The 22,535-nt window shown below is 46.0% G+C and overlaps 1 protein-coding gene across 3 annotated transcripts in view; it reads left to right on the plus strand.

Annotated features, from left to right (window-relative positions):
* Positions 1–19,672, plus strand: part of LOC148008928 (CCA tRNA nucleotidyltransferase, mitochondrial-like) — a 136,457-nt gene extending 116,785 nt beyond the window's left edge. Inside the window, exons 7-12 of one of the 3 annotated variants that reach the window (XM_087673898.1) lie at positions 10,373–10,439; positions 10,519–10,599; positions 13,152–13,214; positions 13,410–13,557; positions 13,690–13,857; positions 19,430–19,672. In XM_087673898.1, the coding sequence (XP_087530024.1) occupies positions 10,373–10,439; positions 10,519–10,599; positions 13,152–13,214; positions 13,410–13,557; positions 13,690–13,857; positions 19,430–19,491 (589 nt within the window). In that variant the 3' untranslated portion in view covers positions 19,492–19,672. The remainder of the gene's footprint in view (positions 1–10,372; positions 10,440–10,518; positions 10,600–13,151; positions 13,215–13,409; positions 13,558–13,689; positions 13,858–19,429) is intronic. The other 2 variants (XM_087673897.1, XM_087673899.1) reach the window with 2 other exon arrangements.
* Positions 19,673–22,535: the final 2,863 nt, after the last annotated feature.

The raw sequence follows: 22,535 nt of genomic DNA on the forward strand, positions 1-22,535 counted from the left end.
GAGACATATATATGCAGGAGCCTGAAGGGTTTGTGGAAAAAGGGAAAGAAAAGATGGTATGTAAACTCAAAAGGAGTCTGTATGGGCTGAAACAAGCACCCAAGGAATGGTATCATAAGTTTGATAGATTTATGCGCTCTCAAGGTTTCCATAGAAGTCAAGTGGATCATTGCTTGTACACCAAGAAGGTAGCAAATGACAACCTGATTATCTTGGTTTTGTATGTTGATGACATGTTGATTACTGGCAGGGATACTCATGCCTTGAATTCATTGAAGCAAAGTTTTCATGGCAGGTTTGATATGAAGGATCTTGGTGATGCAAATCACATTCTTGGCATGCGAATACTCAGAGATAGGTCGATAGGCTTACTCTATCTATCTCAGCAGGAGTATATCTCCAAGGTTTTGCAGCGTTTCAATATGGAGGGGGGAAAAACAATTGGGATTCCACTGCCTCCATATGTGAAACTCAGTGCAGAGGACAGCCCTACATTTGATGATGAGAAGGTTGAAATGGCCAAGATACCATATGCTTCAGCTGTTGGCAGTTTGATGTATGCTATGGTTGCTACAGGTCCTGACATTGCCTTTGCAGCGGGAATGGTTAGCAGATACATGGCAACCCCTAGCAAGAAGCATTGGGATGCAGTGAAAGGTATTATGAGATACCTCAAAGACACAAAGAAGTTGTGCATCTGCTTTGGGAAGTAGAAGACATTTGTTGTTGGCTTTACGGATGCAGACTATGCTGGTCATGCGGATTGTAGGAAGTCCACTTCTGGGTATGTGTTTACTTTCACGGGAGGAGCAGTCTGGTCCTCCATCCGAGTCTTCAACTCTTCCTCTATCTTGTCGTTATCCAATCCCCTAAGTGAGAGGACTGAAGGAAAAAGGCGTAGTTTGGTCCATCCGGTGGTGCTAGTAGATGGACCTTGCCCCTCCTTGCCTTATGAACCATGAAGATCCCCACCTCTAGAGATAGTGGGAACTCTCTGTGCTCCGCAACTCTCAGGTAGGAGCATGGGTCACTGCGGAAAAACTCTTGTAGCAATAGCTGTGCCTGTCTCGAGAAGGTGTGACAAGCGACAGGGGCAGATGAGCTGGTGGCTATGTGGAAGGGGGAGAATTGCTGGTGCAAGGACGATATAGGCGTGTGTGGCTCATCATCTCCTATGGGAGAAGGGGGGGGTGGGTTTGGGGGGGATCACCTGAACTAGGGGCGGATCCCCGGGGGGGGGGGGGGGGGGGGCTCTCCAGGGGAGGTGGTGGGGGGGAAGAAGATCGAGGGATGGTGGGATGGTCGGAGGTACGTGGCAAGTGTGTGGGGGGGCACTAGTCCCTAGGAGGGGGCACCATGGGCCCGGGTTAGTGGGGGGGGCATGGGAGGTAGGTGGGGTGGGTGTGGAGGCTGTGGGATCTTAGGTGAGGTAGTCTGTGGCGTGGATGTGGAGGGCTGTGGTCTTAGCGAGTGCGGCGGGCTGTGGGGTGCTTTGTCAAGGGGGCGTCGCTCACCCTCCTGCTCCCTACTGTCAAGGCTGCATCTGAGAAGCTGGCTGCGACCCCTCCCCCCCCCCGTACCGTCTCCCTCTTTGTCGTCTTTGGACCCGTGTGAAGCCGTTAGTGTTCACCTACGGGCCTATCGGCGGGGCCGTCTTGGCTCCAAAGCGTGTACATACAATATATTGCTTGATGCCCAAAGTCATGGCAGCGCAGGCATTGCCCTGGTTGCCCGGTCACAGTGACCTGTTGCCTAAAGGAGTGGCCTCTTGCCTCAATCTCCAGGAACTTGGGTATACTCTTTGTGTCTTTCATGGCCACTAGTACCATAGGGACTCCTACAACTGTCATTGCATCTACGAAGAAGGCAAGAAGAATTGCGCCGAACGGCCGTCGAGGGGCCGACCAAAGTCCACTAACTTGCGGTACTCTACCGCTAGTCCGGGGAAAAGCTAAGTGACTGGGTATCTGAGAAATTTGTTATGGAGCTCAAATGACTCCACTGTGAAGCCGCTGTACCTGGGAACCATGCGAATGATCCCCTTCGTGGAGGCATAGGGCGAGCTCTCCACTAACTCACTAGCTGCGTCTGCAGAGGTGAGACAAACCATGAAGATCCCTCGGCCCATGAGAATTGCCTCCACAATCTGCGCTTTGCCAATGCGCAGCGTGGAGTAAAGCCAATCCCGAAGCTGGGCCCTGGATGGAGAGTGTCGCATTACCTAACCGAAAATCGATGTTTCTTTAAGCTCTAGCTCTGTGGCACAAATTGCCAAGAGCTGTTCCTGAGAGAGGACAACGCGCAATGTGTTTGGTTGGGGGGCCCTTGTAGAATGCACCAGCGTCTGACCAGAGGTTTCCATTGCGCGTCCCTACTGAGAACCTACCAATCACATTGTTGTATTGCCAAAGGGGGGAGTGTTGCTACAAATGGAGGGAGCAACCGGGGGGGGGGGGGGGGGGGGATTCTGTTTCTGATGCCGATAGAGGCGCCGGGCGCCATGGATGACGGCGTGGGGGTTTGCAGGCAGGTGGCCGCAGGGTAAAGGAGACGAGAGACAATGCAGGTGAGGTACCAGGGCCACCGGGGGGGGGGGGGACTAGGCGTGGGGCAGGTACCAGGGCGTGGGGGGGTGAGTAGGGCGGGGGGAGGTGCCAGAGCAAGGGGGAGGTACCAGGCGGGGAGAAGTAGCAAGGCAGAGGAGGTGACTAGGTGTTGGGGGGGGGGGGGGAGTGCAGGGGAGGCAGCGCTATGTGCGGAGAATTGGTGAGAGAGAGAGATTCACAGCGCACCATGTGGAGGAGCAGGTGGGAGGAACGGGGGGTCAGCGGGGTGTGATGTCAGTCGGCGGTGCGAAGGCCAGGCAGGAGGAACAGGGGGTCAGTGGTGGGCGCGATGGCAGGTCGGCAGTGCGACGGTCGGGCGGGAGCTGGTTCCATTAATTTCCTAAAGAGAGTTAGGTTCCAATTCGTAATTACAATAATTAGATCAGGTTGGCCAACTGAAATAAAATAATAAAAAACCTCTGTGAAAAATGCAGCTTGTCTGATGGCAACACTGTCCGCCTGCTTGCCCTAATCCACCTTCTATGGGCGGAGAACTGGTGAGAGGGAGAGGCACAGCGCGCCGCATGGAGGAGCAGGTGGGAGGAATGGGGGTTCAGCGGGGTGTGATGGCAGTCGGCGGTGCGAAGGCTAGGCGGGAGGAACGGGGGGTCAGCAGTGGGCGCGATGGCAGGTCGGCGGTGCGACGGTTGGGTGGGAGCTGGTTCCACTAATTTCCTAAAGAGAGTTAGCTTCCAATTCGTAATTACAATAAGTAGATCAGGTTGGCCAACTGAAATAAAATAATAAAAAACCTCTGAAAAATGCAGCCTGTCTGATGGCAACACTGTCCGCCTACTTGCCCTAATCCTCCTGCCCAAACCTAGCGATTGCTTAGAGCTGCTGCCCAAAATGCTCCTTACAATGCAATGCTACATAAACTGCCCTAATGTTTGTTCTGCAAAAGGCAGTGAGCTTCTTTGCATCTATGCCACAATTAGCAAACATGTGTGATGTAGGATGTTATGGTGGAGGTCCCCCTCATGGGGCAAACACAGAGTGGAGCATAGCATCACAGGCCATTTTAATTGAGGAGGGTCTCATGGTTCCTATGGCTAGTGGTATATGAGGTCTAGTAGTTGGCATAGGTGGTTGATTCAGATGCAATAGGACGAGGCTTGCTAGCATTGCCAATGATAGTGTGCTTGGATACCTTGATGCACTCTCTATGGTCCTGTGAGGCTGCACATATAGTTTGGAGAGAAGCTTGCTGGATACTTAGTCACTCAGGGACGTTACATACTCTGCAAGGTAGAGATGCATGACACGGTCATCGCCATAAAGGTTGGCTCATGTGTAGTTATGAGCTTGGAGGCTCTACCCACCTGCAAGGTAGATCTTCAGCAGAGAGAGCCTTTTGGTGTATGCCAGTTGTGTCACACTCTTTCACCATGGCTCCTTTCCAATCTGATGGACATTAGCTGGTGGGCTTGTGCCGAGGTCCCTCACCTGAGCATTATCTTTCGAGCCCCTCCACAATGGAGAGCTCTGAGGGATGTGATCGAGTGGCCCCTGGCACAGGTGGCCCGTTTCTGCCAATGCATAGAGTCCTGACTCTTAGCATGGTTGATAGATGCATTGATAGTTCCACCTGGAACATCTATCACCCCTATGGTCCGGCCGAGGGCCACCATGGGGGATTGGAGTTCGCCGTCCAGACCATTGGCAAAGCGTACTTGCATGCCTCATAGTTTCTCCTCTTCATCAGCTACCTCCACACCGAACATATGCCTATTCGGTTAGTCACAGGTTTACCCATGAGCTTACACCTTGCATCTTGGAATGTGAATAGCCTCCACTATAGTGGGGCATGTGGTTCTAGGATATTGATTGTTCGGGAGGAGCTGCAGCTTGCCCTTGCCGGACAGATCGACATCTTACTTATACAGGAGCACAAGCTCATTCCCACCCAGGCCCAACGGGTAGGGAAGGTACTCCCAGGCAGCTCGCACACTTACTGGGAGCATGCCATAGGTGCCCAGGGCAGGAGTAGAGGCGTATGCACCTCTATTGGTTTGAGTCTTACCGTTTGTGTACGAGACGACGGGACGATAGTGGCAGGGAGGGTGCTATGGATCAGATTGGATTTTGGGGACTCATGCCTTGGAGTCCTTAATATCTATTCCCCTACGGAGGTTAGGGCACGCAGCAGGTTCTGGGTGGAGATCGCGGAAGGACTCCCAGAGGTGGACTCCTGGATTGTTGGAGGAGACTTCAACAACCTGGAGGCATTGGAGGACCAGCAGGGCAGTGGGAGAAACTACCAGGGCATGGCCGGGGAGGAGTAGGAGGCTTGGGAGGTCTTTCTACTGGCAATAGGAGCACGCGATGCCTGGAGAGACCTTGCCTTCCACAGGAGGTAGAGGTCGCTGGAATTCTCTTGGGGATACAGGCGGCTAGGTCGAGCCTTGCTGGAGCGGTTGGACAGGTTTTATGTAGGAGAGTGGGGAGGCTCTCGAGGAGGCCAGATGGGGCAGTTGGCACGCACCACGTTGTCCGATCATTGCTGAGTTCTAGATCCCCCAACATCTGCCCTAGATACATGATCTTGTCGGATCCCTGACTCGATCTATAGGAGGGAGGAGGTGACGAGACGGATAGAGCAGATTTGGTCCAGAGAGTGGGGTAGGACGGACTAGATCGCAGAGGAGGTTGCAGAGGTCCTAGCTGAGTCGAGCAGAATCTGCCAAGAGGTAGCCATACAGGCCAGGCAATAGAACGGGAAGGAGAGAGCACTCCGGCGGGACCTGGCAGCCATGTAGAGATTATTACAGGAGACACTAGGGGATCCCACTCTCCACGCACAGGAGGTGCGCGCGCGAGCAGCCATTGCTGGCCTAGAGGACAAGCGCCCAGAGTCCTCTTTCCACACCTCACAGCTTTCTAGGTGCGGAAGGGGCATACGGTGTACAGGGAGTTTTTCCAAGTGCACCAGCCTCGCACCTCAGGAGAGCAAATATGCAGCCTCCGAGATCACTATGGGAGGACCCGTTCTAGCCCAGACGGGGTGATAGAGATTGCCATCGACTTCTACAGTCGCCTCTTCCAGCAGGAGACAGCCTCAGCTAAAGGACAACGATGTAGACAGTAGGTCTGGGATTACATCTCGTTCCTTATCATAGAGGAGATGGGATGCTCCCTCCTAGGCCCCTTCACAGAGAGGGAACTAGAGGAGGCTTTCCATACACAGGACCGGCAGAAATGCCCAGGAGAGGATGGCCTCTCTAATGCTTTCTTCACTACCTTCTGGGAAGTGGTGAAGGACCCCCTACTGATGGCCTTTTAGGAGATTTTCACTTCAGGACAGATGCCAGGGAGTCTTTCGGTAGGCCTTATCAGTCTTCTCCCCAAAGGGGGAGACCGGTTGGAGCTTTCCCAGTGGAGATGGATCACCTTATTGTTAGTGGCCTATATGGCACTCCCAGACATCATCCATGACACACAGACAGGCTTTGTTGAGGATAGGAGCATCCTGGACAATGTATTCACCTTCTTTGAGGCGACAGAGTGGGCCCAGCACAGTGGGCAGAGACTGGCCATACTACTCTTGGATTTCGAGAAAGCTTATGACAGGGTGGACTGGGATTTTCTAGAGGGCACCATGGTGAGGTTGGGCTTCCCCCAGGCTTGGATTCGCGGGGTCTCCGCACTCTACAGATCGGCCACCAATAGGGTTCTCATAGGTGGTAGATCAAGGGAGGAGTTTCGGCTGGAGAGATCGGTCCGACAGGGCTGCCCCGTGGCCCGGTACATATTCCTTCTCTTTGCAGAGGCAATGTCTCACTTCCTCAGGTCACATGTGAGCGGATTACGCGGCCTCCGACTTCCAGTAAGAGAGGAGACCCAGTTGTTAGACTCAGAGTATACAAATGATACAACACTCTACATAGAGGACGACGAGTTGATGCTGGAGAGAGTGAGGCTGGCTCTTGAGGTGTTTTGTTCTGCAACGAGAGCAAAAATCAACTAGCGGAAGTCGGTTGGCTTTCTCATAGACCCGCACTCTAGCACGGAGTGGGGCGTCCACCTGGGATTTAGATGGGTGAGCAGAGGACAGACCATCCGATACCTAGGGTTCCAGGTGGGGCTCGACATCACTCTCGCCCAACAGTTTCCTCCAGTCCTCGATTCTCTTCGGAGGAAGCTGACCTACTGGAGCATGGCTTGCCTCTCACTAGCCGGTCGAGCCCTGGTGGTTAACCATGTCCTAGCGACGGTCTGGTACATCACTTCGTGTTGGTGTTTCTTCTCTTGTTGCGTAATGCAGCTTGGTCGCCTAGTGCGGAATTTCCTTTGGTCCGCATTAGACGACTCTGGGGATTCCAGGGCCAAGGTGGTGTGGGCGACCAACATACGACATCGGTCAGAGGGAGGGCTTGGGATTATAGACCCAGAGTATCAGAGTATGGCCCTCCTGGGCAAGCTAGTTGTTCGCGGTCTTACACCGGGAGGGTAGACCTGGAAGGTCCTATTGTAGGAGGGTTTTTAGGACTATAGACCGAGGCTTGGCGATGAGTGGAGGCCGTCCCTAAGATGGATCCTCACGTAAGCCCAGATCACCCCCCCCAGATTACCCTTCCTACGCAGCTTGCTGCGCGTGTGGCAGGGCCTCCGCAAGGCCCTAATCCAAAGCCCCCCAGGTCGCCAGGAGGCGATAGACCGCCAGCTGGTGATTTGGAACCCCCAGGTCAGGGACCAGGAAGGGGCATAGATTGGCGAGCGCCCCCACATCCAATGGGCTAGTTGGGAGGTTGACTCGGCTTGTACCATCAGGACATGGCGGGAGGTGTACAGGATGGCAGACAAGGAGGTGCTGCAACAAGTATCAGGCTGCCAGCTAGGAGTGGAGTTGAGCAGAAGGGGGATAAATGCAACAATACCTCAAGAGTGGCTTGCTCCCCGATACGAGAGCCGGTAGAGCCTGGGGAAGTATGGGCCGCTAGGTTTTCACCAGTAGGCATCCCCCTACAGGTGGCAGGAAGAGTCAGTGGCCCTCCACCTAGGATCTTTTTCACAGTGCAGGAAGGGGGGCGTCTGGCCCTTGATAGAGGACAATAGAACGAGGGGATAGCTGTCCTTTCATGGAAGAGGATCCGGGTGGTTGGCCTTCAAGGGAAGATATGGCGGCTGGACCCCTTGGTCTTTTGGTAGGAGCTCAGGGAGTGGCGCCTTTGGATTTGGGAAGGAAGGCCACTTGATGAGCTGGAGTGGGATCTGGTAGAGTGGCTTTGGCCGGCCATTGTGGTTGCCAAGAAGCCATCGAGGTTCCTGGAGTACACCGCCTGGATTGGCAGACACGTACTGATGCAGGAGGATATGGATTGGGCACCGTCACGTAGTAGACACTGTGCGGAGCATAGCATCACGGAGCTGTTTCGACGGACCTTCTGACGCCACCTATGGGACAGCTAGAGGCCGAGGAGGGTATCGTATTTTTTATGGCTGGTGGCACATGGAGGCTTGGCGGTGGGAAGCTGGCTTGCCCAAATGCAGGAGGGAGTTTGTCAGTGCTGCACACAGCAGTCTATGGAAACCCCAAAGCACTGCCTGTGGCCGTGTGATGCGGGACAGCTTGTGTGGAGAGGAGTATGCTGCATCCTTCGCCGCTTAGCACCTAGCCTGGGATGTATCTCTTGGGGAGCTTTCTGTTGGCAGGTGGTCAGCCAGGGCCGTCACCTTCTGTATGAGACCGGGATGCAGGATACGATATTCATTATCGAGCCAGGGTCGTGCGCAGTGGTGGTTTTAGAGGCTCTACCCATCCGCCAGGTACTGGAGCCCACAGCAAACCGCTCTGAGGTATGGGAAATCACAGGGAGTCTTACTGGTTGGCATATCTGGAAGGTGCGGTGTCAGGTGGCTTTCGGCGGGGAGAGACTTTCAGTGTATGCGACCTTAGCAGAGCTTTGGACCTCCATCATCCACTCCCTTCGAGGCCAATGGGATCAGGTGCAGGGTGAGTCCAGGGCTCGTCAGGAGCTCCGAGGTCATTTCATGCGCACCTGGGGCGGCTAGGACTTGTTCTTTGTGATGCAGGCAGGCAGCACCAGATGGCGATACACCTCCCCTCCATGGCTTCTTGCCCCTATCCCCCCTAGACCGCCTTGAGAGGCTTGTATATATGATGTATCTGTGACTTTCATCAGCTCCAGCTTGGTTTGTTGAGCATGAGTACTCTGTTGTAATCAGTTTTTTTTTTTAGTAATATAATCGGCCACATTTTACAGGAAAAAAAGAAAAAAGAGAAAAAAAATGGCTCCTTTCCAATCCGTATATTAAAACTCCACACCCAACAACCCCACCACACAATACACACACGGACACATGGTTGTGCCAAGTAATATAACTAGCCACTCCTTTTCTCACAAAAAAAGAAAAAGAAAACAGGAGTTTGATGTGGAATTGTTTGGGGTAATGACATGGTTATCGTCATTGAGGTTGGGTCATGTATAGTTGTGAACATGGAGGCTCTACCCACCCGCAAGGTATTGGAGCCTGAAGTGTTGTGATTAGAAGGGTGGGAGATTATTGGCAGCTGCAGAGGGTGGCAGATTGGAGGGCCTGCTACCATTTAATCTTCAGCCGGGATGACCCCACACACCACCACCACCACCCACCCACCCACCTCCACCACCTGTACTTTGTTGTATTTTCTTCCAAGTAATAACACACATTTTCTCGCAAAAGAAAAAGAGGAAAGAAAGAAGGAAAACAGGAGTTTGATGTGGAATTGTTCGGGGTTAGTCTTGAATGATGCCTCACAATCAGAGCCATGGTTGCTTGGGGAACTATCATCGCGAAGGTGGTCAGGCTGTGGTGGTGCCTCACAACAAGAGCGATGGTTTGTTTTGAGGTATTATCATTCTCTAGACTTGGGCTAAGTATTATTAGATTGTGATGTAGTGCAATTTCAAATCATGGAACATTGTGGTCCAAAGGTCTTTTCAGGAGAGCAGCCTTGAAAGGAATTCTTATTGCTCTGCTCAAGGGACAAAATTGTCTTCATAGTGCCAAGTCTTGTTTTGTGAAGCAATGTGCTACCCTCCTTTTCTTTGCATAAATGTTACAAGATTTTATTAATAATAGGGTACCAACATGTCCATGGCCAATAGTCAATGAATGACATACCATACTTCACAACCTACTCTTGAAAGAGACATTGGGCCTAATGCATCACCACCATTGGAAAGGAGAGGAAAGAGCGGGAGCTTAATAAGGCGTGAAGAATTCCTGAAGAAAATTGGCTGGGTCAAGACTAGTCAGAGTGGTTGATGGTCCAAGGATTGACACTGTGATTGTTCTGCAGATGTTGTGCAGTTGCAACTGAACCTGTCCTTTGAAGGACGCCCCTTGCATTATGTGCTTTGGTTTGAGATCAGTTGATGGGGTAGGGTGTTTCCAATCTTGTGAATGGATCTCTTTTCTCCTGTCACACAATTGGGACCAGAAGATTCCTACCTCGTGGAAATACTGAAAAAATTTCCACTTTTAGGCATCACTCACAGCTTTATCTCAAAGACAAATAGTTAGCAGCACCACTGTTACATGGTCCAGGGCAACAGCCGGGCTAGTTTGGCCTGCATTACGGCAAGTCTCATCTTATCAGATAAACATGGCTGTCTTTACCTGATTGTGTTTGTTTTGTCTAAATATCAGGTATTTCAAGCTTTCTAATGTCGTCTGTAACCTGTTAAATCTAATCGAGCTTTGTGAGATTTCTTTGAGTATGACATAATTGCAATAACGTGGAGGCTCCATGATCTGGATAGGTCCTGCTTATTTGCGCTTGAAACAGTTTGGGAAGTTTTCAATCGTTTTGGGATCGAGAAATTGACGGTATAGTTATCTTAATCTCCTATGTATTGTTAGTTTCTCTGACAAGTGATACACAATAACGTTTTTTATATGAAACCAGGTAGAAGACCGATGTATCTGTCTTTTGGCAGCATTTCTTTCTCCTTTAAGAGCATTCCAGGTTGAACAAAAAGATAAACTGGTAAAAATTTGCTTCTCTATTTCTTTGAATGGCCACAAAATATTGCATATTTTTTACCTCCACTTTTTAATTCTCTCTCTACATAATTTCTTGAAGGGCAAGAGTTGTAGAATCAATGGCTTGTTCAATATTGAGTCTCATCGTCTCAACTCCTTTAGGTCCAATAGATTGTGCAGCTCCAAAAAATGAAGCTCACTTTCCAAAGAATTCAGCTGGCCTTAAGCTAGCCCAAGGGGCATAATGGCTGTAATCTGTTGCATTGTCATGGAATTATCAGTTTCTACATGGGATCCCAGATAATCTGAGTGTAATGCCTCTGGATACCCCCTAGAAATGGATGTGCCACAGGGCCAGTGGCCAGTAAAGCTATTGATTGTAAAGAGGACTTGTGCCTATTGGTGAAAGCCCTTGGCGTTTTGTGAAACACCCAGATGACTTACATTCCCTGTAGGTAGACTGCTGTACCAACAGAAAATTCATGTCCAGTGCTTCTTTTCCTGATAACTCGGGGCTCATTTCTCTGGCTCATTAGAAAAAAGTTCTCAGCCACGACCGAGAAAAGAATTCGTGCAAGTTTTAAGCCCTGGCTCATGAAATGTACAATTGCAAATCCTTGTTACCTATTCCTGCAGAGTACAAGGGTATGTCAATGTCACTCACCTGATCCAATAGTCTTGGAAAAGTCTATTGTGGATCTTGTGGGAGAAGAGTAATCAGCCTTTTTGTATGACATTGAGATGTCCTTGCTACCTCTGATCTAAAAACCTTGACCTGAAGTTTTTTCTTCCTGTTACTCTACCTGTTTCTTCAAGAGAGATAAAAACCTCATATCCTTTCTGCGTTTTATTTGAGCAAATTTTTGAGGAACTGGGTTTAAAATTGATAACTTGTGTATGACCTAGTATAGTTTGATGTAAATTTGTGCTACTTTTAAGTACTTTTACTAATGAAAGTACTTCAGAACTACATTTGCAAATTGTCATGACCCTATATGCAAGGTGCAAACATGAAAGCAAGGAGGCAAAGGAGGCGGTTGGATACAGGGTGAGATTAACCATCCATATACAACATGGGGAATAGGTGCTTGAATAAGTTCAACTGTCTGGTTGACCTCCAGGAATGGGCAATTCTCTATGACGAGAATGTTCATTGGGATTGAGGTTTTGAAGTGTCTTTGTCACTTTGTGAACCTAGACAAGCCTTTTCTTTTCTAACAAGGGAACTAAAACAGTGCATGATGTTGTTTTGGTGGAAGGGAATTTTAAAAAACTTTTCCTTGAGCTAGGAGGCAGTTATGGCAATTGATTCATCCACATTCTGAATCATCACAAATGGTCCTTCATGACCACTTTGAGGACAAACGGCAAGATATAATACTTCTTGGAAATGGATCTCGTGTTTCTGCTGTAGTGCATTTAAGGAATAAGTCAGCAGCAGCTATTATTTATAAGTTGATTATTGCTAGACCTTGGATAGGTACCTCTAAAATAGAGAGTTCTTTTGGAGATGCATTACAGGGGTTCTTCCCATTAGGAGCACTTTGGCAAAGAAAGGAATAACTTCAGCAATGGTTTGAGATGTCCCTCCTCTGTGGAAATAGTGGACAGACTTCTTTGGACTTACCCTGTTGCCAAAGTTTTTTGCAGCTGTTGTACTGTTCTTCAACTCAAATTTCTAGGTGTGTCTTTGCACAAGTGCTTCTGGGTGTTGGGCATAATCAGAATGACAGGATTTTCATAGGTGACAAATCCTCTTACTTTCCTGTGGAAGGTATCATCAAATCGAGTTCTGAGCAACGATAGTAGATACTTTTTGCAATGATTAGTGGCAAGAAATATCTAGTCTGTGAACAAACCATGTGCGTCCCTCTTGATGGCTTCAATGTGTCTTCTTTTCTGGCTTTCCACACTCAGAGATTGCTTTGTACAACACTCGGATTTTCTCATCAAGATCCTAAATTGAGCTCTCAAACATACATTAAACAGCTAAGAAAGTATTGACATGTATCAAGAGACTCTATAAATGCTCAAAACACGTGCAGGGATCGAACTAAACACAGTAAACTTTCTAATTTATGGTGATTATTTGTCATTCTTTGCAGTCTTGCATGTCTTGGAGTACAATAGATAGATCAGGCTCAACTCGATCCTTTCTTTAAATGTTTCCATGTGTTAAAGATGTTTTCACATTGAGAATGAACTGCTCTAAAATTTATAATTTAAAGAAATTGTTGGCTTTCAGCTCTTCTCTGTAAAAAAGTCTGTGTGCATGTGTGCTTGCTGCGCAAAATTGCAATACTTTTATGATATCTACTTTGTTGGTGATTGAGACGATCATTACATGGATGTGTTTTGCCTTCCTTTTTTGCTTTTCATAATAGACTTTGTCAAGTAGTCTCACAAAAAAAGCGGTTGTTTTGCAGGAAGGCCATCAAAGTAGTATTTGAATTTTTTTGTCGCAGCTGTGTGATGATCAACTGTACAGGTTTAGATAGCAAAACTGCTAGTGCTCTGCAGTTAAGGCTTTAACATTGTTACTTTTGATTTGTGCAGGTTTCTCTCCCTTTTGTGATAATTAAAGAGTCATTGAAGATGAAAACTAGTGATGCTGCAAAGGTACTTTGTTTATTTATATCTTATTTAGAAAAATCCATGACCTTACAATAATGTAATGTTAACTGGCTTGTATCTTTGAAACTTAAACATAAAGGTGGCTGCTTTGAATCAATCTGCCAAGGATTTTACTGCTATACAGACACAAATGCAACTGACATTTTCACTGACTTGTATCTGTGAAACTTAAATGTAAAGGTGGCTGCTTTGCATCAATCTGCCAAGGATTTTACTGCTATACAGAAACAGATTAGGCAATTGGACATAGGTTTGCAAGAGGGTGTGGATCACTTGGAGAATAGTGTAAAGTCAGAGACATCATATTCTTTTTTGAAGTATAAAGCAGGTATGATTGTGATAAATGCTTGGTGGAAACTCCCTCTCCATACCTTCCTTCTCCCGTCTCCCTTGGTAATGTTGTCTGAATGAACAAATAGAAAAGTGCATGTTGATGAGTTTGGTCATTTTCTCTGTGTAGGGTTGCTTCTTCAGGAAATGAAAGGGCTTTGTCTTCCAGCTCTTTTATTATCTTCTGTGCTGGGGGATCCAGAATATACAACTGCCTCACCGGATGAAAAGGAAAGGACAGATCTCTTAAGAAGGTCAACATATTGTCTTCGTGTGGAAGAAGCAATCAGAAACCTAGGCAAGTGGTTTTCTACTACTGCTAATGAATCCTGAGTACTATTCCACATAATGGATGCCAAATATGGATGATTCCTTTATGGAGTCTTTAATTGAAGAGAGTTACAGACTAGGCAAGGGGTTCACGTGTTTCTTTTGTTAAGGACAGTAGTATTGAATGGGCAGCCGTTAGTCAATACATTAACTTGTAACATTGCATAAGGAATGTGAAGAAAAGCACAGGCAGGTAGTAAATGAGGTTCTGAATGTCTATTTGTGTTCGTTTTATGTTAGAGCAAGGTGGCAAGTTCAGTTCTCTTGCATTATGTTCCACACAACTCTTGCACTGGAATTCTATTCAATGTGAGAACCTGAAACTTTGCCCAGACCCAGTAACAAAATTTATGTACTGATATTATTGCTTGATATCACTGTGCGTTAAGCATCAATGGTTCCATGATAACTTTGATACTATCACTTCTTTGATCATGGATCACTGGGTACTGGAACAAAAGCTGAAATTGATACCAGAGATTTGGAAATAGCTCACAGCTGGGACTCACTGACACATGAGTCATGACCATAGTTGACATTGCCCTAGCTATATGAGGTGCAGTCACACATGTGACATTGCATGTCAGTGTGCTTTGCACTAGTAGTATGTCATACACCTATGCATAGACATTCGCCAGCAGCACAAGTGATTTCTCTTGACATTGTAGTGTGTTGACACTTCTAGACCAACAGCTTTACAACAACTATGTGGTTGAGTATAGTTGCATCATGGTAGTAGCATGACTTGCAGCAGCTGCTGTATCTCTTGTAGAGATTGCCACCTTTTTTTGGGAGAAAAGAAAATTCTATTTATAACACCTTGTAGAAAATTCCTTTGAGGTAAAATTCCAAGTACAAGGAACTCTGGAAAGAGTTTCTTAAGTACATCACAGATAAAATGGTTGTGTGAACAACAAATCTGGTGGGCTATGCTAGATCATCTGAGGGCCATACGAAAAAGTGCCTGAGTCCTAGGTCCGTAGGAAGGCCTCTCCCCCCTCCTTATCTTCTCAGAGCCACCCTGTATTCTCTCCCATCTCCCATGATGAATGTGCATGATCTCTATTCAAAATCCTCGAAAGAGTCTCTACAATGGATACACCCTGAAGATCTATAGCAAGGCTGCACCTTGCAGTCCTAATGTAGCCAGCTATAATACTAGCAATCAGCTCCCATTTGTGATAGTGTCTTTGGCTCTACCATGCATTCAAGTAATTTGGAGTGGGGCCCCTATTCAGATGCTATCCAATAGCAAGGAAAGAAAGGCTGCATTAAACATCCTTGTAGTCACATGATGGGCCTCTGTTTGTGAACCAAGCTACAACCCCCAAGGTCACAACCATGGTCTCTATGGTGCCATGGAATATCATCCTGAGGGCTCTCTTCCATACCTCCTAGGCTCTAGGACAGTCCATAGGCAGTGCTGTTGCATCTTCTCTGTCTCACTACATCTCACACATGCTACTGGGTCCTTGCTGTATCCAAGCCAATTGCCAACTGCTAAGCTCGTGTGAGCTAATAGCCATAGGAAGAGGGATACCTTCTTAGGCCTAAAGCTGTCTATCTAACTTTCATCAAAAGTTTGATAAGAAATGGTCTGACATGTGTTAACCGTCAGACGAACAAGGTGGAAAATCTGGAAAATCTAAATCAGAGGACAAAGTCCAAGGCAAAAGTAAACGAAAGACGAAGGTGCGCCATAAAAAATATGGAAACACAAGAAGTACAGAAAAGTCCTAAATAAAGAAAAAATGCGCACAAGAAAAAGTGCAAGTCAATACTTTTGTAAAAGAGCGCAAGCATATCAGATTTAATTTAAAGAGCACCGGGCTCTCACCCGTGCAATTTGTAAAGGTAGATGGGCGGTAGGAAGGAAGCTACAAAGATAGGAGGACAATGTGAAAAAGGGCTTAGGCCACGGCCGGTAGGCCACGGGAAAAAGGGGATAAGGGGATGACTGCTCAAAAGGGATTTAGGGTTTTGTATATAAAGTTGAAAAGTGAATGAGAAACTCATTCTTGTGTGTAGCCAAAAGGAGCTCTCTTCTTCTTCTTCTTCTTCCTCTTCTTGCTTGCTTGAGCTTGTGCTTGAGAGAGGGAGTGTGAGAGTGTGAGTGTGTGAGGGTGAGGGACCGGGGAGGAGAAACTCTCCATCTTCTCCTCTCTTCTTCTCTTCTCTTCTCTTCTCTTGTCTTGCTCGCGGCAATGGAGCTTGGAGCGTGGAGCGTGAGGATGGAGCTTGCTTGAAGCTTGCACTTGGATCATGGACTACCGGAGTGCGCGGGAGAGGAGGTAACTCGATCGGCATGGGTGTAAGCTCACTACACCCGTAGATATGGATGGCGCGTCGGCTATGTGAGAGGTAGCCATTAGTGCTCGGCTTGGAACGCTTGAAGCAATAAGCAGTCTGTGGGTCTTGGCGGTTGAGCGAAAGCTCCCACAACATGCCATGTCTGTGCCAGTGGGAAGTGGCTGCTATCTATGCTCTGATCCTGCTCATCCGAATCCTTCCCCCTAGCCTCATAGTGTAGCAAAAGAAGGCCATGTTGCATGACCTATCAAGGAATTGATCCCTCCATGCCTACTCTCCTATATCTCATTGTAATCTTTATAGATGCTCCCTTTGATAAGCCTAATATTTGCATCCATCTACAAGACAGGTGGATGGGTTTCCATCAAAGTTACCACTTCCTCTCGCAGTGTGCCACTACTCTAATCCTTTGCCTAAGCATCTTGTGAACCTTGTATGTTCCACTCATTGGAGGCCATCCTGCTCTACCAAAAATGTGAATGTGTCTCTCTGCTAGTCGCAATGACCTCGAGAAAGATGTCCCCTATGGAGAAGAGACCAACCCAGGTCTGTGAAGCATCTGTATTTGTTTGTCACCCAAGAGGTGCTATCTCTGTTATGGCCTCAATTGTAGCCTGACTCCCGTGAGTGTGTAGTCCTTGTATCTGAATCTCCTGTGACCGCTCCTGAAGTGTGAACTAGTCTCCCATTGAGGCAACAACTTGTATAGAGAATCTCCCCTGGACGCTGCCAGCTTGTCTGTCTGCCCGCTACCTCCCTGCTTGCCACCATTGCTGCCTGCCACCTCCTTGCTTGCCACCCCTGCCCTGCTTGCCACCATCCTAATTGCCATCTCTGTCTTGCCACCACCATCCTCATCCCACCTGACACTGAGCTTGCTTGCCCACCATCACCTTGCTTTTCAAATTTCAACCTGCAAGTAGAAATTGCCACATTCCTGGAAAAAAATTATAATTTTGCTGCATGATCTCTAAACAACATTGCGTGCAGTCCATAAATCCTTGCCACAATCACAGAAAGTGCATTCAATTTACTCATGCCAACTTCCCAATGCAAAAGCTCTCATATTTAGTGTGTATCTAGAATGGATTCTTATTGCTCGAAATTGATAAGCCTTGCAATTTAGCAGCTGTTAATATTTTCCTGGTCTCCATGGCCAAATCTTTGCTTCTTGATCTGTGGTGTTGCCATACATTTCTTGGAACTCATTTTTGGTGCTTGCATGTCACCACCTCTATGTCCACTCGCTTTGTCATAATTTGCTCTGCGCTCCCTCTGGGAACCTACCGTGGCCCATACTCATTGAGGATGGCCTTTTGTGGGTGTTGAAACATTGTGAGGAAACACAAGGGTTTCTAGAGAAAAATTAAAATGCAGTGTATGTAAACATAGGACCAACAAATGAACTCACAAATGGAAAGTGGATGAAAGGGAACTTGATAAACAGACTGGTGCTGTAGAGGTATGTGATACAACAAAGTGCCAGGGAGCGAAGGGCTGTCCAACAGCCACTATCCTGAGGAGCAGGCTGAGGGATGCTGCAGGAGAGGATTGTCCTCCGGAACAGATCTGGAAGGCGGCTGCTGTACCCCAATGCCTAAACAATAGGTTGCCAATCAGCATGATGACATCACTGAGGGTGCAGAGCTGGCACCCACTCTGATCAAGTTGGCACTGCGAAAAGACCAAAATATTGGGCTCATTCTGTCAAGAAAGTTCTTTTTTGCTGAAACAATATGACATTGGCTCTCCATAGCTACTGTACACAATATAAGATCATAGTTCAGTTGAGAATGGGATCACCAACTAGAGCTTAGGCCAATCTGTCAACCTGATCCTAAGCCATCCCACTATAAAGCTGCCCCAAGCTTGACTGATCTTCTTGTGCAACCAAACCATCATATGAGTATTTTCTTTCATTCCAGCCACACGTGGTTTGGCATTGTAGACCTCCTAGTTGCTAATTGACTCAGGCCTTGTAATAGAATTCCCCTTTGTTGCAGAATTTTTGTTTTGGAAGTGTCTTGTGGAAGGGATTTATTCATAGAATCATGATTTTCTTTGGGTGGAAAAACATCTATATGCATGAAACAGGTTCTGGTCCTGCATGTAAGTCAGGATGTATGACCAATCTAGTATGATTAGCCTCATTTTTTTTTTTTCACTTGTTTTAATCTCTGGAAGCTCTTTGTATGTTTCCTCGTAAATTTTCCTATGCATGGTCCCAGACTCCCATAGCATCGACAAGGCTTAATACATGAAAGCGGGCTGTACCTGAGACATTCCCATGGATATTGTCTTGCACTAGGGACCTGGCTCTAGATACTCTTATCTACTGTCACCCCATGGTGCTTGAGCATTGAGAAGAGCATATGCTGTTGGTTGTCCTATGCATCAATTGTTTCTGCTTGGAACAGGATCAGTCAAAAATCAATGTTGCAGGTAGTGAAGAATCATAGGCTTCTCTAGTCAGGGGATGCACTGTATCAAATCCCTTATAAGAGACTGAGTGGTAGTGACCTTCTACCTCATATTCGATGTGGCATGTGCATATATATATATATATATATATATATTGCTCATTTCATCTCCACCTCTGTGAGGTGCATGTAAATATCTTTTCCTCCCATGCCCCTCAGAGTGTCCCTGTCTGAACCCAGAGCTGGTGCAAGGAGTTTTACATCTAGCCTGTAGCATTCATCATCCCAACTGAATTTCCACATCCATGTTTCTTGGTGTGATGAGAAAGCCATCCTTAGAAAGCTGGAGAATGGTCAGAGTTCAGTGCACAAATCCATTTCAACTTGTCAGAATCTCAAGAAAGTTAACCATGGGACATCTTTCATAAAGCCAACACCACCATTAGCATCTAATATTCCTTAGTAACCATGAATGCCTTTCTCTACACTTCACCCTGTACACATCCTACCTTTTTGAAAATTTTAGAATTCATCCATTATATACTAAAAGTTTTGCCAATCATGGAGTTCCCTTGATTTTTCACAAGCTATAACTAAGATATAGATTATGAGGTCATTGTTTTTAGTTATAATTAAGATACTATTTGCTGGAGGGCTCATACAGGCAACCATTATAACTGCAGTGCACACTTGTCCCCATATAGGCTTTGTTTGCCCTAATTTATGTCCATGAGTGTCTATTGTAGTGATTCAACTCTTCAATGTGTTGCAAAAATAATTTCTAAATATGCCAACCCTTTGCATTGTCAGAACTCCTCAAACTTCAAAATTGCTATGAGCCTTATGATAGAACAAGAGCCGGATATGGGTAAGATGATGGCACAGCTCTCCCCTGCCAATCAACATTGTCATGTCTCTGGCAGGATTTCACACTCTTAGTAAGTTTCAGGTAGTGAAGAATCATAGGCTTCTCTAGTCAGGGGATGCACTGTATCAAATCCCTTATAAGAGACTGAGTGGTAGTGACCTTCTACCTCATATTCGATGTGGCATGTGCATATATATATATATATATATATATATTGCTCATTTCATCTCCACCTCTGTGAGGTGCATGTAAATATCTTTTCCTCCCATGCCCCTCAGAGTGTCCCTGTCTGAACCCAGAGCTGGTGCAAGGAGTTTTACATCTAGCCTGTAGCATTCATCATCCCAACTGAATTTCCACATCCATGTTTCTTAGTGTGATGAGAAAGCCATCCTTAGAAAGCTGGAGAATGGTCAGAGTTCAGTGCACAAATCCATTTCAACTTGTCAGAATCTCAAGAAAGTTAACCATGGGGCATCTTTCATAAAGCCAACACCACCATTAGCATCTAATATTCCTTAGTAACCATGAATGCCTTTCTCTACACTTCACCCTGTACACATCCTACCTTTTTGAAAATTTTAGAATTCATCCATTATATACTAAAAGTTTTGCCAATCATGGAGTTCCCTTGATTTTTCACAAGCTATAACTAAGATATAGATTATGAGGTCATTGTTTTTAGTTATAATTAAGATACTATTTGCTGGAGGGCTCATACAGGCAACCATTATAACTGCAGTGCACACTTGTCCCCATATAGGCTTTGTTTGCCCTAATTTATGTCCATGAGTGTCTATTGTAGTGATTCAACTCTTCAATGTGTTGCAAAAATAATTTCTAAATATGCCAACCCTTTGCATTGTCAGAACTCCTCAAACTTCAAAATTGCTATGAGCCTTATGATAGAACAAGAGCCGGATATGGGTAAGATGATGGCACAGCTCTCCCCTGCCAATCAACATTGTCATGTCTCTGGCAGGATTTCACACTCTTAGTAAGTTTTCATGTATTGGCTACTGTGATTTTCAATGTTATCAATAATTGACTAGCTGATATCGTGAATTTTATTGTCAATAGAAACGGCACAGATTGGTAACAATGTCATGTCCAGTCAGCATGCCATAACAGGTCTTTGTATCCTCAGAATGGAGCTAAAAGGAGATCCAGTACTCACTTGAAAGAGCGCACCAAGGACAATTGAATTAAGGAAAAAGAAACTGGATGACTGTCGATATCACTGATGAATGACTTTTGCTAATGTGATATCATGTGGACAGATTTTCACCGTGATAAAAAGCTCCACAAGTTAAAGCCAAGTCTGCTGCTGGCCTCTTATTCAACAACGGAACCCATATGAGCAAAGTAATGCAAACGTACAGCAGGTGGCACACTACATCATGCTGGCTGTACCATTGTAAATTTGACATTTTGAACCTGTCATCTGGACACTGAACCCATCATCTCTAAATGGGTACCATGATCTATATGTAAAGCTACCTTCCTGTAAATTCGTCCCTCCACCTTGTACAACTTATGAATTCCTAAAGAGCAGCAAGAACAAGCTTTTTCACTCTCAGCATTGACAAATTTGTTGTAAAACGAAAATATCCATACTGGCCACTTTCTCGAAACAACAGTTGGCAGTGTGTTGGTCCTTTTAGTAGATATGGGATACCTTTTAGTAGATTTAGCTTCTTTTCAGTTTTTACACATACTCAAGGGATGCAGTTATTGTATAGTGATTTTTCTCATAGGAAGGTGATTAGCATCTAGTCTCTCTTCTTTTTTTTGTTGAAATGGTAATTTTATTAATTACCAAAACATAATCTCAAAAGTACAGCAGGATCAATAATACAAACACACAGTATGATCAAAATACAAAGGAACTGGATGGGCTGTAGAGGGGCTGAAGAAACTGCAGTGTGCCAAGAAAGCAAATCTTGCCAAGGGAGAATATCTGCCAACTCAATCAAGTCGAGCTACCAATGAAGGTGGCCTTATAACTTTGTTCTCTTGAAGAAGAATCAATGATGAATGCATTTCTCATATATGTGCCAGCAACCTCAGAAGCATAAAAAGTAGAAAAACACTTTTCATATTAGCTTGTACAGGGTCCATGAACTTGGGATGCCCAAAGACCGAGTCTTTTGGAAGCATGGATAGCCTGATTACTCCGTACCAAATGGTTTATAGGAGTGACCAAACCTTCCTTGCCACTAACAATCACCATTGGAAATCTGATGCTTGGAAGCGTGCAAAGGCAAGAAGAAAAGCACCAATCAACATTCGTAAACGACTTTGTATTTGAAAGACCTAGTGTACCTCCTCTCTCTCTCTCTCTCTCTCTCTCTCTCTCTCTCTCTCATAATCAAGCATCTACTATAATGGTAAGCCACTCGTTTTGTTAACTCAATACCTTGGGTTCAAACGTGCCTTTTAAACCCAAGATCATTTGGTTCTCTCTCTCTCTCTCTCTCTCTCTGCTTGCTATCATACACATGTTAAGATCCATCGATCATAACCCTAGGTCAAATCTTTTAGGACAACTAGAGAGCTAGGAGCTCTTGTACACATATAAAACTTGCTTATTTTGTTTATTCATATGAGATGCGATGGATTAGATGTATGCAACCATCATAGCATGGTAGGCCATTTCGGGCTTAGTGACGTTAGAACATCTATTGTGGTTAGGTCTCATCCATTTTTATGTATCAAATTGTTAGGCCTTTGGTGTCATCATATTGTTACTCCATTTTATGCATCGAATTGTTAGGTGTTTGGTACCATCACCTTGTTACTCATACTCCCTTCCCTCTTGTATATTGGATGTACTATGTTTAGAGTTCTGGGCTTGTAAGTTGGAATGTTTCGTTGTAGTAGTAAAATTTGGATGTTTTTCTAGCTTGCTCTTAATTTCATCACCACTTTTAATTACTCATCCTTTCTTTTTTTTTAAAGTGTCCATTTCATGTTTTTCTATTAGTGCATTAATAAACAAAGAGCAAGGTGAGTAGAAAAAATACACGGTGGTGATAGATGTGTTGG

This window comes from Lygodium microphyllum, unplaced genomic scaffold (genome assembly GCF_053477565.2).
Source record: "Lygodium microphyllum isolate KBCC unplaced genomic scaffold, Lygodium_microphyllum_v1.1.10 scaffold_45, whole genome shotgun sequence".
In the NCBI taxonomy this organism is placed as follows: Eukaryota; Viridiplantae; Streptophyta; class Polypodiopsida; order Schizaeales; family Lygodiaceae; genus Lygodium; species Lygodium microphyllum.